Source organism: Pseudophryne corroboree, chromosome 1 (assembly GCF_028390025.1).
Source record: "Pseudophryne corroboree isolate aPseCor3 chromosome 1, aPseCor3.hap2, whole genome shotgun sequence".
NCBI lineage: Eukaryota > Metazoa > Chordata > Amphibia > Anura > Myobatrachidae > Pseudophryne > Pseudophryne corroboree.
This window is the reverse complement of record NC_086444.1, coordinates 567,852,239-567,869,769: the sequence shown is the minus strand read 5'-3', so window position 1 is coordinate 567,869,769 and position 17,531 is coordinate 567,852,239. Positions and strand designations below refer to the sequence as shown.

The following is a 17,531-nucleotide window of genomic DNA, read 5'->3' as shown; positions in this document are numbered from 1 at the left end:
TCTATTTCTGTGTTCACCACCTGCCATTGGGCATACTGTACTATTGGCTTATGAGGTTGTTAATGTGGCATAGGACTATAATGTGGTGCATATCAATATGTTCTGCTATTCACATTGCTAGGCTCATGCCTTTTATGCAAGGCACAGGAGGCATGGGATAAAATGAGGTATGTGATGGCACTGCACACTACATGTATTCTTGTTCACAATATTTGCACACTTCTTCCTATTTAGCATCCCTCCCTCTTGCTATCTAGCCCATCTTACTTAGATGTGAATCCCTGGTTGTTACTATTATTATTATGTTTTATTTATAAGGCGTCACAAGTCCATCTTACTTAGATGTGAATCCCTGATTGTTACTATTATTATTATGTTTTATTTATAAGGCGTCACAAGTCCATCTTACTTAGATGTGAATCCCTGATTGTTACTATTATTATTATTATGTTTTATTTATAAGGCGTCACAAGTCCATCTTACTTAGATGTGAATCCCTGATTGTTACTATTATTATTATGTTTTATTTATAAGGCGTCACAAGTCCATCTTACTTAGATGTGAATCCCTGATTGTTACTATTATTATTATTATGTTTTATTTATAAGGCGTCACAAGTCCATCTTACTTAGATGTGAATCCCTGATTGTTACTATTATTATTATGTTTTATTTATAAGGCGTCACAAGTGTTTTGCACATACATACTGTATGGCAGACATTAGAACAATCCAGGGTACAGAGAACTTTACATCACAGTAACAGAAAAACTAAAGCAGAGCACAGGTAACATTTAGCACCACAATTCTCAGTACACAATACAGCCGAGATGTAAGGAAGCAAAGGAGTAATTGGCGTACTACTGGGGGTGGGCAGACGTTAGAAGAGATAAATAGTAACGAGTGAGAAGAGATGTGGGTATAGACAATCACTGAGTAGGAGAGGGCCATGGGAGAAGAGGGTTGTGAGAACAGGAGGGAAGTGGGCCCTGCTCCAAGGAGCTCACAATCTAGGAGCTCACAATGTTCTTCCTTAAATCATTTACTGTAAGTTGGGAGTACTGATATGTACAGTAGTAGCATTTCAGCAAAACCATATTGAATAAGTCTTCAGGTACAGTAACAGGATAGGATATATGCACATGGTGATTGCGCTAATATCAACATATTGCATTTAAACATATGAACACATCATTATGGGAGATGTATCTGAAAGATGTCTTTTAATATACAGAAAAAAGGTGTCTGTGTAGTAAGGTAAATAATAATAGTATTCAGGCATCAGATATGGAAATATTCTTCAGTAGACTACCAACTGGTGATTTACTTGCATGCTTAATGGACATTGGCCCTCATTCCAAGTTGATCGCTCGCTAGCTACTTTTAGCAGCCGTGCAAACGCATAGTCGCCGCCCACGGGGGAGTGTATTTTCGCTTTGCAGGAGTGCAAACGCCTGTGCAGCCGCGCAGCAGCAAACACATTTTGTGCAGAACAGAACTAGCCATGCAGTTACTTATTCTGTGCGATGATTGCTGCGACGAGTGACACAGTAATGACGTCAGATACCCGCCTAGCAAACGCCCGGCCACGCCTGTGTTTTTCCAAACACTCCCAGAAAACGGTCAGTTGCCACCCAGAAACTCCCACTTCCTGTCAGTCTCCTTGCGTTCGGCTGTGCGATTGGAATCTCCGCTAGAACCAGTGCAAAACCACAAAGGACTTCGTACCCGTACGAAGCGCGTGCGCATTGCATTGTATACGCAGCGCAGTAGAGACCTGATCGCAGCGCAGCGAAAATCGGCAGCGTGTTATCAACTCGGAAAGACCCCCATAGAACATAGGACTGCCATAGTACAGCCTGTGGAAAATGTTTCAGCAGTGGGAGCTCTAATTCACATAATGGGGGAAATTCAAATGTTTGAAAAGTCGGTTGGGAGTCTCTTTTTCCCTGTCTATTAGATAGGAAAAAACAGACACCCAACTGACTTTTCAAACAATTGAATATCCCCCAATGAATGCAATTACCAGTTTAAGTTTTGGTTGTGCGTGACCTGTCAATAAACTGCAACTTTCTTAACAATAGGATCTTAATTTGACCTGCATGTGTGGCCAGTTGTTACCAGTCCTGTTTATATAGAATAGATATACAATATATTGTACATATAGTAAATGTGCAAACCTCCTAATAATGGGGGTTATTCAGAATTATTAGCAAACCAAAACAGTTAGCAATTGGGAAGAACCATGTGCACTGCAGGTGGAGCAGATATAACGTGCAGAGAGAGTTAGATTTGGGTGGGGTGTGTCGGACGTGCTACAATACAGGCACTGATCTGGGGAGACACCGGATGATGGGCTTGAGAGATACCAGGGGAATGATGCTTAAACAGGCAGTAAAGGGGTAAGGTTGATAGACGAGTATGAGGCTGAGACACGGGATGGGGGAGGTATGGCTGAGAGGCAGATAGGGAGCAGTGACGTGCGGTGAGGTGGGGCAGAGCCTTTCCTGTCATATTCCAGTATAAGCCAGAGTTTTGAATATATAAAGTATATGAAAACTACATGGACTATGGGGTATATTCAATTGAAGTCGAAAGCTGCCGCCTATCGAAAAGAGGGGTTCCGACATGTTCAATCTAACCCCAAATTATTCGACAAGTCGAGGAATTCGACTTGTCGATAAGCACGTGGATCGGCGGAATTGCTGCCGATCCACGTGCTTGTGTAGAAAACGGGGCGTTTTGGCCCCATTTTCGACCATCTCAATTCGACTTTAAAAAAAGTGGAAGTGAGATGCGGGCAGCCAGATGGGGAGAGCAGCGCAGGAGGATGTCACAGCCGCCGCTCACAGCAGCGTCCACCTGGCTCCAGCAAGCGAGACCTCGCTTGCTGGAGCCGGGTTTGACGCTGCCGTGAGCGGTGGCTGTGATGCGGGGACGGGGAGAGGAGGGAAGGGGGAGAGGCAGAGAGACGGGGGAGAGCCTCGGGCAGGCGGCTATATAGCCGCTGCTGTAGTGCTGCTCTCCCCCGTCTGCCCGTGCCTCTCCCCTGTCTCAGCTCCCGCATCTCAATTCGACTTTTTTAAAAGTCGAATTGAGAATGCATTAAATAGCCCAAGTCGGATCCATTCCGACAAATGAATGTCGGAATGGGTCCGACTTTAATTGAATATACCCCTATATGATAGATATCTTCTTTGTATTATTCTAATCATTTTTATAGTTAAAACTCTGGAGTAAAAAGTCTGTGACAGGTGAGGCATTGCTTCACCTGCCTATCTATGAGAGACACAGGGTGGGGAAATGAGTCTGAGAAACACGGGGGAGATGAGGCGCTGGCTACCTCCAGTACCTAGGCCCTTGTCTGCTCTCAATGGCCCTGCATTAGTGCAGTTAAGACCTGTGCTGCTGCTGACTCATGGAGGTATGGGGGAGGGTACGCGCGCACACACAGAAGGCACAGCCAGGGGGCGGTGCTGATGAGAGGGGAGTGCCCATCCAGTCTTTAGTGCCCCAGCCCGCCCGATGGCTGAATCCGGCTCTGCACAGAACAGTAACTACATTAATGAGAATAATGCTTACTTTTTTTGCAGATCATTAACCAAAACAAGGAATAGGCAAATGTGGATAATTTGGATACCTTATCTCGTATGTATTACTTGTTACCTGTTTCAGTACATGAATTAATAATTAAAAAAAATATTGTTTGCCTCTAGGCCCAGCTCTTATTGATGTAGGAGAATCTATGAGAGAACTTTCTGATATCAAAGACTCCTTAGACATTGATGTGAAGCAAAACTTCATAGATCCACTACAAAACCTGCATGACAAAGATTTAAAGGAAATCCAGGTATATAAGCAATATAAGAGACCCTACCCTAGCTTCTGTTCAATAGATACAGTATATATATTTATTTTACATTCATTATAAAGGTTGTCATAACAGTATATTTACTGTATGTGTGTCAGGTGTCATACAGATGTATCCTTCTACATCTTGCCTCACTTAGCCATGCAGTGGGAGATGCCTGGCGTGAGTAAGCTGACAAGTCCCGTGCAACTATGCTAATGTTGGGCATCTTTTTTGCAGAAGATGCGTCTTATTCACATTGCTAACAAGCTGATTAAAATTATATGAAGCATGCCTATATTCTGTGTGTGACTGCGGCTGTATCTGCATACATAATGCTTTGTTACAGTGAATTCCAGGTAAACATTGTAACATATAATTTCGTATGCAGATACAGCCGCAGTCACACACAGAATATACTCATGCCACATATCATTTTAATCAGCACAAGCTGCTTGTGCGTCCTATTCGCATAGAGCTATGTCTAAGACACATTTTGATGGAAAAAATAGCACATAAAGTTGCTCTGCGCTACCAAGTCACACCCTAGAAGGGCTGTTAAGCGTAACTGCAGCAAGGATGTAGGAGGGCCCATCTGTATGCTATTGTTATGTATTTACTGAGGGTGGTATAATACACTGCTGCATATAATTCAGCCAGTGGCAAAGTGTGAAAAGCTGAAATGCAATCACTTAATCTACAGTTGTCAGCAGCACATTAGCAGCTAATAATAGTAGGTGCTAGCACGTGGACTTGTGTATAGTATCTCGGCAATGACATAAGCAGGAGAGGAAAGTGACCCGAGTCCTCACTCTCACTTTCAGGAACATTAATAAATAAAGTAGAGTCTGGAGAGCTGTGTCGAAATCTATTGTGGGTTCAATATCTTTTGTTTTAATAATTTATACCTTTTTATGATTAAAAATGATTGCGTCCGCCCTAAATTTAAAAATACAAATATATGTTTTTTCTGCAGAAATGTTAAACTTTAAAAAATGAACTTGCAATGGCAGTGATTTTATACATTGCAGTATTGTTGGGGGACATAATGTGTGACAATAGTGATATGCGCCTCTTCATGCTGTTATAGGAATACTATTGGTACCAACTAGAGCAGTCGTTGACTGGAGGTTATTTTTTGTCTTTGGAGAAAGATGGTAAAATATGAATCAAGCTGCAGATAATTGTAGCCTGCAAATAAACACAAGAACATGGAGTATACAGTATCATAGAGGATGCAGTTAAAAATTCACCTTAGCAACACATACTTCCCAACTGTCCCAATGTAGGCGTGACAGGCCTTATCGGACAGTGTTTCCTCCGAGTCAGAAAGTTGTGATGCGCAACCTATTCACTGCTGCTCTGTATAGAAGAGAAATTGTGAAGAAGTGCTACAGACACCAGTTGCAAATAATGGGTTATTGTAGGGATTCTCAAACTCAATCCTCATGTTTTCCCAACAGGTCATGTTTTAAGTATTTCTTTTTCATCCACTAGGGGTCACTGGAGTACTCTTGGGATATGGACGGGGCGTTAGCAGGATAGGCACATTTAAATATTTAAATTAGTAACTCTCCACCCCCTCCATACTCTCAAAGTACCTCAGTGTCTTTTCTGTGCTGAATCAGGATAGAGCACACGTGGAGATTCTCCTCGTTTTTTCTGTATTTTACTTTTATTTTTCCCTTTTACGCTCAATCCCTATCCTATCTCAATCCTTCCTAGCTTATAAAGAAGCTTGGGTCCGGGATTGTGGAAGCTGCTGGGGCAGCTATTGGCTTGTCGGCGCTCACCAGAGGAGCACCGCCATAGACCATTCTCAGCTCAGCTATTGTCACTGAGGCTGCAGGAAGGAGCTGGACAGAGCTTACACAAGAAGCCCCTTCATAGCCTCCAACATCCTAAGGTAAGAGCGGGCGGACACGCTTCTTTCATGTAGCATTGCTGGGGGATCGGGGCGGTCAGATCATGCTGCCGCCCCGCTGTGTGGGGACTGCTTGTTAATTACTTGTAATGTGCTGCTCCCGCTACCGCCTCCCCAGCCCAGCCACGTACACTGGTACCACTGGCCGCCACCGCTCCCCAGATCCCGGCTCCCGCCGCTGATAGCTCTCACTGAATGGGAGCTCACAGTGGGTATCCGGCTACCACTGGCCATCCACCGCCGCTCCCCAGCTCCCGGCTCAGCTCTCACTGAAGGGGAACTTGCACGCAGTGGAGATCCTGCCACACACAGCTTCCACGCTGCCGGCAGCTTAGCCCTTTCTCAGACCGCAGACAGCGCTCCCTGCTGGCGCGGTCTGTTTCTATTAGAAGCAGCGCCGCTGTAGGGGGGGGGGGGAATAATGCCCGCAGCAGCAGCTAATTCTGCTTGTGACAACACGCTATTAAGCCTGTATTAATAAAAGCTGTATTGCTAAAAGATGCTTTATTACTATAAAGGCTGTATGACTTTAAAGGGGTTATAACTGTAGCACTGTAAGGCTAACATATAACCTAAAATGATTTATGTATTATACATAGGTATGTAACCACATGGCTGGGGGCCATTTTAACTCCACTTCCTGCTTCTTCCAGGAAGTTTGCTGTCCTACAACACTCGGCCACCGGATGGAGCAGGGGTGTTAGTAGAAATTCTGTACAGCTCCGGTTTCATATAGTGTGGCCCACGTGCACTACACTTCGGCCGTATACACACTTTAGTAAAAATTTTACTGAGTCGTGGGACTTGTCTGTCTTTGTCTACTTGTCTGTCTGTGTACATAATGAGTAAGGCTAATGCTAAATCAAAAAGCAGCTTAGCTGCAATGTTTGTGCGAGTGTGTTACCTGATGGATCTACCACATGCACGGTATGTTTTGTAAATACAGCTACAAATACGATTTCTTCTCCTGATCCTCTATGGGCAATGCTAGCGGATGTAATGTCTGGGTTACAATCGGAATTGGCCACCGCTTGAAAGGAGCGTAAGGCGTCTAGATCTGAGGCTCGGGTGATGCCGCCTGAGATACCGGAAGGGTCTCAGGAGATGTCTAGGACTTTGCAAAGGTCCAAGTCTAGTTCGGGACCCAAAGATAGTTATAATTTGTCTTATAAATTACCATTTTCTGCTATGTTGCATTCAGACGATTCAGTGCCAGACCTCATATCTCAAGAGGAACATGAGGAGTGTGAATTGGGCCAGGAGTCAGATAGTGAGGTTACTGATAGTCCGGCCATTGATAATCTCATCAGGGCAGTACGTCAGGTTCTAGATTTTACGGAGACTGAAGAACCTCTTTCAAATGATGAGGTGTTATTTGGTAAACGACTGAGATCTCCGGTGTGTTTTTCTTATTCAGAGTCTCTTAATAAGCAGTTAACACAGGCATGGGAGAATCCGGATAAACGGTTTTCTATACCTGGTCGGTTTCTGTCTAGTTACCTGTTTCCAGAGTCTATGGGGTATATGCAATTAGCGGCGAATCGCGTCAATTTTTCGTCCGTTTTTCAATTCGACACAATTCGACAGTCTAATTTCGGCAAGTGGGTGCCGAAATTGACCATATGCAATAAAAAACGGATTCGACAGTCCCGCTGACGAAAAACGGCCGATTTGACGGATTTTGTCCCTTTTTTTAAAAAACGGGAAAAAGCACGGAAAAAAATGGCGTGGGGTCCCCCCCTCCAAAGCATAAACAGCCTCGGGCTCTTCGAGCTGGTCCTGGTTCTAAAAATCCGGGGGGAAAATGGACAGGGGATCCCCCGTATTTTTAAGACCAGCACCGGGCTCTGCGCCTGGTGCTGGTGCAAAAAATACGGGGGACAAAAAGAGTAGGGGTCCCCCGTATTTTTTACACCAGCATCGGGCTCCACTAGCTGGACAGATAATGCCACAGCCGGGGGTCACTTTTATACAGTGCCCTGCGGCCGTGGCATTAAATATCCAACTAGTCACCCCTGGCCGGGGTACCCTGGGGGAGTGGGGACCCCTTCAATCAAGGGGTCCCCCCCCCAGCCACCCAAGGGCCAGGAGTGAAGCCCGAGGCTGTCCCCCCCCATCCAAGGGCTGCGGATGGGAGGCTGATAGCCTTGAGAAATGTAAAGAATATTGTTTTTTTCCTGTAGTACTACAAGTCCCAGCAAGCCTCCCCCGCAAGCTGGTACTTGGAGAACCACAAGTACCAGCATGCGGGAGAAAAACGGGCCCGCTGGTACCTGTAGTACTGCTGGGGAAAAAATACCCAAATAAAAACAGGAGACACACACCTTGAGAGTAAAACTTTATTGCACACCTGCCGACACACACATACTTACCTATGTTGACCCGCCGACTGCCACGTCTCCTGATCCGACGATCCGGGGTACCTGTGAATCAAATAATACTCACCTCAATCCAGTGTCCAGATATAAATCCTCGTACTTGGCAAAACAAATAAACGCACACCCGGACCTGCGGACTGAAAGGGGTCCCATGTTTTCACATGGGATCACTTTTCCCGAATGCCGGGACCCCTATGTGTGTGTCGGCAGGTGTGCAATAAAGTTTTACTCTCAAGGTGTGTGTCTCCTGTTTTTATTTGGGTATTTTTTTCCCAGCAGTACTACAGGTACCAGCGGGCCCGTTTTTCTCCCGCATGCTGGTACTTGTGGTTCTCCAAGTACCAGCTTGCGGGGGAGGCTTGCTGGGACTTGTAGTACTACAGGAAAAAACAATATTCTTTACATTTTCTCAAGGCTATCAGCCTCACATCCGCAGCCCTTGGATGGGGGGGACAGCCTCGGGCTTCACCCCTGGCCCTTGGGTGGCTGGGGGGGGGACCCCTTGATTGAAGGGCTCCCCACTCCCCCAGGGTACCCCGGCCAGGGGTGACTAGTTGGATATTTAATGCCACGGCCGCAGGGCGCTGTATAAAAGTGACCCCCGCTGTGGCATTATCTGTCCAGCTAGTGGAGCCCGATGCTGGTGTAAAAAATACGGGGGACCCCTAGTCTTTTTGTCCCCCGTATTTTTTGCACCAGGCGCAGAGCCCGGTGCTGGTTTTAAAAATACGGGGGATCCCCTGTCCATTTTCCCCCCGGATTTTTAGAACCAGGACCAGCTCGAAGAGCCCGAGGCTGGTTATGCTTTGGAGGGGGGACCCCACGCCATTTTTTTCCGGGATTTTACCATTCCATCTAAAAAAATATATATATATTTTAAAAAATATATAAATAATACTTGTGCCTCCCAAAAAGACAAACCAAGTACCTAATCCCTTCTAATATAAATAGATATGCTATTACCAATAAAAAAACACCAAAAAAAAACATGTTTTAAATTTTTTTTATTAGATTTACCCACCAAAGTGTGGCGGATTGAAAATGACGAATTTACTGTCTAAAAGCACTGTTGTCGAATTTCCAAACTTCAATTGAATATACTTTTGTCGAATTGCCGCATTTGTACCATTGCAGAAAAGTCGAATTTGACAAATGTCGAATTTCAAAAAGTCGAATTTTGAAAGTCCGTTTTTTTGACGGAAAGTACTGAATTGCATTGTCGATTTTTATTTTATTTTTGGCGAAAAAGTCCAGTTTTTCGACAATTTCGGGAATTCGACCGCAATTGCATATACCCCTATGACGTCTAAATGGGAGAATCCTCCGATGGTGGATTCATCGGTGTCAAAACTTTCTAAGAAGTTAACCATTCCAGTACCAACTGCTACTACGCTTAAAGACCCGTCAGAGCGTAAGCTAGAAGCTATGCTAAAGTCAATGTATACAGCAGTAGGGGTGTTGCTTAGACCTGCTTTGGTTGGAATTTGGGTAAATAAGGCTGTAATTGCATGGATAACACAGCTCAGGTCGGCCCTACAAGACGACCACCTTATACTTCTTGCTGATCACATCTGTGAATCTGCTGAGTATCTATGTACAGCTTCTATGGACGTCGGCCAGGTTAGTTCTCGCCTTTCAGCTTCACTAGTTGCGGCACGACGTGCACTTTGGGGGAGAATCTGTTTTCTTACCATTGCCTTCACAGGCTCCTAAACGAAAATATTCAGGACCAGAGTTCAAATCCTTTAGACTTCAGTCCTTTCGAGGCCGCGCTAGAGGAACAACCACACACAGTAGACGTGGTAGAGGACGTGGTTTTCAACAAACCACTAACCGTCGTCAGGACGCTAAGACCACCGACAAGCTAGTGGCATGACGGGCCTCCAGCCCATCTCAGATCTTCAGTTGTGGAAGCACGCCTTCAGATGTTTCATTTGGCGTGGTTTCAGACGTCCACAGATGGGTGGATCCGCAATTTAGTGTTAAAAGGTTACAAAATAGAGTTCGATTGTCTTCCACCAAAGCGCTTTTTCAAGACAGGTCTACCTGTGTCAGAAGACAAAAAGGCGGTTATACAGACTGCGAATCAGAGTCTGGTAGATTCAGCAGTTTTGATTCCGGTTCCAGGTCACCAACAGGGTCAAGGTTATTATTCCAATCTTTTTGTAGTACCAAAGCCGGATTGCTCTGTCAGACCGATATTGAACCTAAAGGGGCTCAATCAGTACTTCACTTACTACAGATTCAAGATGGAATCCCTGCGGTCAGTAATTGCAGGTTTAGAGCCACAGGAATTCATGATTGCGCTGTATCTCAAGGATGCGTACTTGTACATTCCAATTTGGCCACCGCATCAGGTGTACTTAAGGTTTGCAGTACAACAAAACCATTATCAATTTCAGGCCCTACTATTTGGCCTCTCGTCAGCGCCTCGGGTATTCACAAAAGTAATGTCTGTGATGATAGCTCATCTCTGATCCCTGGGAGTGATAATAGTTCCGTACTTAGACGATCTGCTCATCAAAGCTCCGTCTCAACAGATACTCCTTCAACATGCCTTGCTAACGTACAATGTACTAGTTCAGCACGGTTGAATTGTCAACTTCAAGAAATCAAACATGATTCCGTCTCAAAGACTTCAATTCCTAGGAATGATTCTCGATATGGTGGATCAACGTATTTACCTGCCAGAACAGAAGGTCCAAAGTATTCAGCATCTGGTACAGTTAATGCTCAAACCACGGACAGTCTCGGTGCATTTGTGCATTCGACTGTTAGAAAAGATGGCGGCGTCTTTCGAAGCGTTCCAGTTCGGAACATTTCACTCACGTCCTTTTCAACTGGATGTTCCGCACAGTGGTCAGGCTCGCATCTACAAATTCATCAGATGGTGCGGTTGTCTCCAAGGGTCAGAGTATCACTACTCTGGTGGCTCCAAGTACGCAATCTCACCGCAGGGAAAAGGTTCGGCGTCTGGAATTGGATAATTCTAACGACGGACGCGAGTCTCAGAGGTTGGGAAGCAGTGGTCCAAAATTGTCAGCTTCAGGGTCTCTGGTCAGACCAAGAAAGATTACTGTCAATAAATGTCCTGGAACTCAGGGCAATTTACAACACGCTGCGACAAGCAGTGCACATGCTCCAGTCTCAGACTGTCCAGGTTCAGTCAGACAACGCGACGACAGTCACATACATCAACAAACAAGGAGGAACTCGAAGTCGCATGTCCATGCGAGAAGTTGCTTGAATCCTCAATTGGGCAGAGCATCACCAGGTGATATTGTCGGCAGTGTTCATTCCAGGAGTGGACAACTGGGAGGCAGATTATCTCAGCCGTCAGGATTTTCATCCAGGAGAATGGGCATTAAATCCCAAAGTGTTCCAGATGTTGGTCCAGCGGTGGGGTTACCCACAGGTGGATCTAATGGCATCTCGCCAAAATCATCAAACATCCCAGTATGTGTCCAGAACAAGAGATCCAAAGGCGGTGGCAGTGGATGCTCTCACGATCGCGTGGCCATACAGCCTCGTGTATCTGTTTCCACCGTTTCCGCTGCTTCCTCGGTTGCTAAAGCGGATCAAAAGAGAGTCCACGACAGTCATACTAGTGGCGCCTCATTGGCCTTGGAGAGCGTGGTTCTCGGATCTCCGTGGGCTAATCGCAGATGATCCTTGGCCGCTCCCGCTACGTCCGGACCTGCTACAACAGGGTCCATTCCTTTACCCCGATTTAGCGTGGCTGCGTTTGACGGGGTGGCTGTTGAAACCGCCCTCTTAAGACGAGAGGGCATTGCAGAATCTGTTATACCAACCATGTTACGTGCTAGGAAGCCAGTTACGGCAGCTCATTATCACAGGATTTGGTATGCCTACATAGGGTGATGTGAAGCTCGGAAGTTTCCGACATCACCTTTCAAATTATCCCGTCTTTTGCTATTTCTACAGACGGGGTTAGATGGAGGACTACGTTTATCTACACTAAAGGTGCAGGTCTCAGCTTTGTCAATTTTCTTTCAAAGGCGTTTGGCCCTTTTGCCAACAGTTTACACTTTCCTGCAAGGTGTCCTCAGAGTACAACCTCCATTTATACCACCTGCAGCGCCATGGGACTTGAATCTGGTTTTAGATTTTATACAGTCTTCAATTTTTGAACCCTTACAACAAATTGATCTTAAGTTTCTAACTTTGAAAACAGTTTTTCTCCTAGCCTTAGCTTCAGCAAGACGTGTTTCAGAATTGGGTGCTTTGTCATGCAAACCACTGTATTTAGTGTTTCATGATGATAGAGCGGAACTTCAGACGAATCCCCCTTTCCTACCAAAGGTGGTATCATCTTTTCACATCAATCAACCAATCGTAGTTCCGGTATTATCAGAAAGTGCAGGAACTTCAGCTACTTTGGATGTGGTACGCGTGCTTCACGTTTATGTGGCCCGAACATCAACTGTTCGTGAGACGGATTCATTGTTTGTTCTCTGTGATGCAGTCAAGATGGGTTGGCCAGCTTCTAAGCAGACCTTCTCCAGATGGATTAAGCTAACCATACGTCAGGCTTACCTTCATGCTAGGCTACAAACGCCTACATCAGTTTCAGCTCATTCCACACATTCTGTGGGAACTTCATGGGCAGCAGGTCGTGGAGCTTCTACGACACAACTTTGCCGTGCGGCTACATGGTCATCAGTACACACGTTTGTGCGCTTTTACAAGTTTGATACGTTTGTGGCATCAGCATCTAGTTTTGGCCGTCTGTTACAGGTGCCAAACAGCTCTCCCGCCCAAGGGGGAAACTTTGGTACGTCCCAAGAGTACTCCAGTGATCCCTAGTGGATGAAAAAGAAAATAGGATTTTGGTACTTACCAGAAAAATCCTTTTCTATGAATCCATAGTGGGCACTGGACGCCCACCCAGAGCAGTTTTACCTGTCTTGTGTTCAGTGGATCTTATGGTAACACATTCTCACCGACTTGTTCAAATGTTCAGGTGATATCGATTATTGTGCCAACTGTTGTCCGTTAAGTTATGTGTCAAATTCATTGTTGTCCGTTAAGTTATAATATTATATGTAATTCTCTATTGTTCATCTTCTCTATTGCTCTGTTCGGCTCAGTAAAAAACACTTAGGTACTTTGGGAGTATGGAGGGGATGGAGAGTTACTCATTTAAATATTTAAATGAGCCTATCCTGCTAACGCTCCATCCATATCCCAAGAGTACTCCAGTGCCCCCTGTGGATTCAAAGAAAAGAATTTATCTGGTAAGTACCAAAATCCTGTTTTCTGACTGTGAAAGCTGGCGGAATAATTACTGACCCAGCAAACTAGATTAACTCACCTGTGCATAGGCGTGCGCACAGGTTGTTCCTGGTGTGCACAGGCACCCCCTAATGTTTGCCGCCCTCCCTCGCCTGCCGATTGATTCCTGAACACTCCCTACACCTGGCTATTTCCAATTTGGTGTCGGCCGCCAGCCAATCATAACTTGTGGACCGGCAATGGCAGCTCTTGATTGGCTTCCGGACCGCAAGCTTTGATAGGCTGACGGCCAGCGCCATGTTTCAAATGGCCACCACCGCAGGAAGACTTCAGTTCAGTGATGAGCAGGACTTAGGAGAGACGCACGCTATGCTCTCCTCTCCTTATAAAGCACAAGCCTTGGCAAGGCAGCAGCAGCGACGGTGAGCACTGATTGGAGGATTATCTGTATCTGGCACCTCTGCTGGGATTATCTGTATCTGGTACCTCTGGGGGTTTTGTCTGTATCTGGCACCTCCGGTGGTATTATCTGTATCTGGCGCCTCCGGGGGTATTACGTGTATCTGGCACCTCAGGGGGTATTATGTGTATCTAGCACCTCTGGGGGCGTTAGTGGTATCTGGCCCCGCTGGGGGATATACTGTGTGGCATATTGTGAATTTTGGCTCATACTGTGTGGCGTATTGTGAATAAGGGGCACGACTGTCAGCTGGTGAGCATGGGGACATGTTTGACAAATGCTGGTGTCCTGCAGAGGAGGAGTCTGATGGCATAGAAAGAGGCAAATGAGGCTCTGTTGGCACATGTGTAAATTTTAAACTTTACTTGTGTTGGGGAAGTGTAAGCAGCGATAGAGTACAGCGGCAGCTAGGACTCCGGGTTATGCTGTAGCGGACAGTCAGTACCGGCCGGTGATCGCACCATTATGTTTAATTTTATTTTTCTGCGGTGTATTATATCTACTTTATTAGGAACTAGGGAGAAATTAGATTAAGCCATGTGATTTTACTGAGAGAATGTAAAATAGTGCTAGACAAGCCTCTCCTGTGGTGCACCACCTAATAAAATTACCTGTGCACACCTATGCACCTGTGCATGATTAATTAACTGCACAGAACATGTCCTGTTGGGGGTACTTGAATACTGCAGTTCAAAACCACTGGCTTACTGGATGGAAGGGGAGTGTGGCAAATGGCCTAATGCTACAACAGCGGTAGGCATGCCCCCAAGGTGCGGCTATGCCCCCTATTCTGATTTCTGGCACTCCAGAGTTGGGAGGAATGCAATATTCATATTTCAATAGTAAACACTAAAACCTGAGGTTTAATCATAGATAACATTTAAAAAAATATATATATAACGTATATTAGTGTAATTAAAATAAAGTCACAATATTCTTTTTCAGCATCACTTAAAAAAGTTGGAAGGAAGGCGCCTGGACTTTGATTACAAAAAGAAAAGGCAAGGCAAGATCACAGATGATGAGATTCGTCAGGCTCTAGAGAAATTTGATGAGTCCAAAGAAATTGCAGAATCGAGCATGTTTAACCTTTTGGAAATGGATGTAAGACACTGCTGTGTATATCCTGCTAAAACCATTTAATTTACGGTATTTCAAGGATTTTCATATTAAATGCACACTGGTACAAAAGGAAGATTACTATTACAAGTAAAACATAATTGTAATGACACAAAACATATAGAAATCCAGAACATAATGTATAATTTATCATGTCTTTCTCATCCACTAGATGATCCATTTAATGTACTGTATGTGAAAGCAATAAAATGGATCTCTATAATGACTGGTTATAATAAGTAATACTTTACTTTGGATATTCAGTCTCAACTCAGGGAGTAAAGAAAATGATAGTGTAAGATAATGTACATACTTGCAGTTGTATCACTTTGTCTGAACAGTATATAAGGACAAAGAAGAATTAAAAAGTTATTAATTCATATAATGCTAACAGGGCAATGTATTTATAGATGAAAGTCAGTGACTGTGGTAGACTTTCAAAGGAATCTAGAAGCCTCTGAGCAGAAACTTCAGAGGGACTTTATTATTACACAGAGCTGTTCTGCCAATACAGAAAAGGCAATATTTATTTCTCTCTAAACTACAACGTATCAAAATATTTTCTTCTTTAGAATTAGCTCCACTATAGTGAAGAGTTAGTCACAATACACTTACATAATACAGAATTTTGTGAACAGACCAATGGCTGTGCCCATTAAGCCTAATTCAGACTGGTGCAGCGATCACAGTCTGAAGCCCTTGCTGGAGTGCGCACAAACAGTGGCCGCATTGCGCGTGCGTACCCCAGGAGCCCAGTGAGATGCTAACAGCATCTCAGGGCTGCGATCGACTCTGCCTCATTGACAAGCAGAGACGGGGCGGGAGGGGGCGCGCCAACGGCGTTAGAGGGGTGGGCCGCGGCAGCTGTGTGACGTCACACGCAGCCGCTGCGACCCAGGACGCGGCGGATAGCTGCCTGTCAGAACAGCTAGGATGTGCACTAGCTGAGCTACTTGCCGGGTGTGAAGGCATCGCCGCCATGCAATGCTTTTGCACCTGTGTGGGGGGAAGGGGTGGGCAGAGCCAGACATGCGGGGCGGACTAGCCGTGTGCTGGGCATCCCCCTGCATGTCTGAGAAAATGATCGTAAATGTAGCACATCTACGATCAGATCTGAATTGCCCCCATTGTTCTGCAATGCTTCTTTGATCTTAGTACTGATTGGATATGACTGATTGCAGATATTGTTGTTGTGGGAAAACACAAGAGCTGTTATACAGTATATCAAAGTCTACGATTTGCAGAATCATAGCTCCAAATCTGTTAAGAATAGTCTATTTCCAAAATGGAAATAGTTTTGTTTCCCAGCAAATCTGTATAATGTGTAAATTTATTCTGAAACTAGTAGCCTGGATTGATCGCCTCTTGGTCTCAAAATTGTATTCAATTTACCCATGAATACATTTCATTATGCAAGCACTCTAGTACATAAACCTCTCTGTCCTACATTATTTGTTAAAATAAATAAAGTTCTTTCCTATCAGGAAGCTCATAGGTAAAGACCAGCCTTTTATGTATACTGCTAGACTGACACTAATCGTCTCTACTTAGTCTAATTTAATGTATAAAATATTATAATGAATAGATAGAGGAGCACTTTTAATGCCCTATTCTGATGATAATGCCACCACTATCCCTCAAATCAAAATTGCAATTTTTTAGCTATCTTTTGCATCACTTATTCTGCGGTGTCAGTTTTACATACAGCAGCCAACTTTCTCTTCTGCCGTACCATTGCCCACTTTCCGATGGAGTGGTAGGCAATATTGTCATTGCTAATTGCACAGTTCCCTGAGATGTGCTTGTTATAATCAGGAACATGAATATTTTCCACCTCGGCAGTATACGAGAATAATCAGCTGTTTATTATGTCAGCTATTTGTCCCAGTAAAGTTTAATACATATATATATATATTGCAAAAGGGTGATACAGCGCCACTTGTGGGGTATAGTCTCAGTACTAACTTGATTTATATGTTGTAAAAAGATATATGATGTAATAAAAAGGTATAAGATACACAACCACCTTGTTAGAGGTGTCAGCCACCCCTTAAGGGTGCAGCACTAGTACGGTGCTGCCAGAGAAAAGATATAGTGGAGGGATAAGGGTACCGGCGACCAATGTTGTGTAAATATGCAAATAATTAATATTAAAAGCTTAAGATTTATGAGCCAAAAAATACAAAATCGAACAAACAGTTTTAATATATAGATAAAATACATAAAAGGTCATATAATATCCGAATCAGGTAAAAAGGTAACAAGGTAAAAGACTTAGCTTTAAAATAGGCAAGGGGGTCACTGCAGGGAACCCAACGCGTTTCGTCACATCAGACTTCTTCAAAGAAGTCTGATGTGACGAAACGCGTTGGGTTCCCTGCAGTGACCCCCTTGCCTATTTTAAAGCTAAGTCTTTTACCTTGTTACCTTTTTACCTGATTCGGATATTATATGACCTTTTATGTATTTTATCTATATATTAAAACTGTTTGTTCGATTTTATATTTTTTGGCTCATAAATCTTAAGCTTTTAATATTAATTATTT

At 44.4% G+C, this 17,531-nt stretch overlaps 1 protein-coding gene across 3 annotated transcripts in view; it reads left to right on the top strand.

Annotated features, from left to right (window-relative positions):
- The window catches only part of SH3GL2 (SH3 domain containing GRB2 like 2, endophilin A1), a 291,337-nt gene that overhangs the window by 247,461 nt on the left and 26,345 nt on the right, over positions 1–17,531 (top strand). For all 3 annotated transcript variants that reach the window (XM_063914183.1, XM_063914182.1, XM_063914184.1), the window contains exons 5-6: positions 3,715–3,848; positions 14,812–14,970. In XM_063914183.1, the coding sequence (XP_063770253.1) occupies positions 3,715–3,848; positions 14,812–14,970 (293 nt within the window). The remainder of the gene's footprint in view (positions 1–3,714; positions 3,849–14,811; positions 14,971–17,531) is intronic.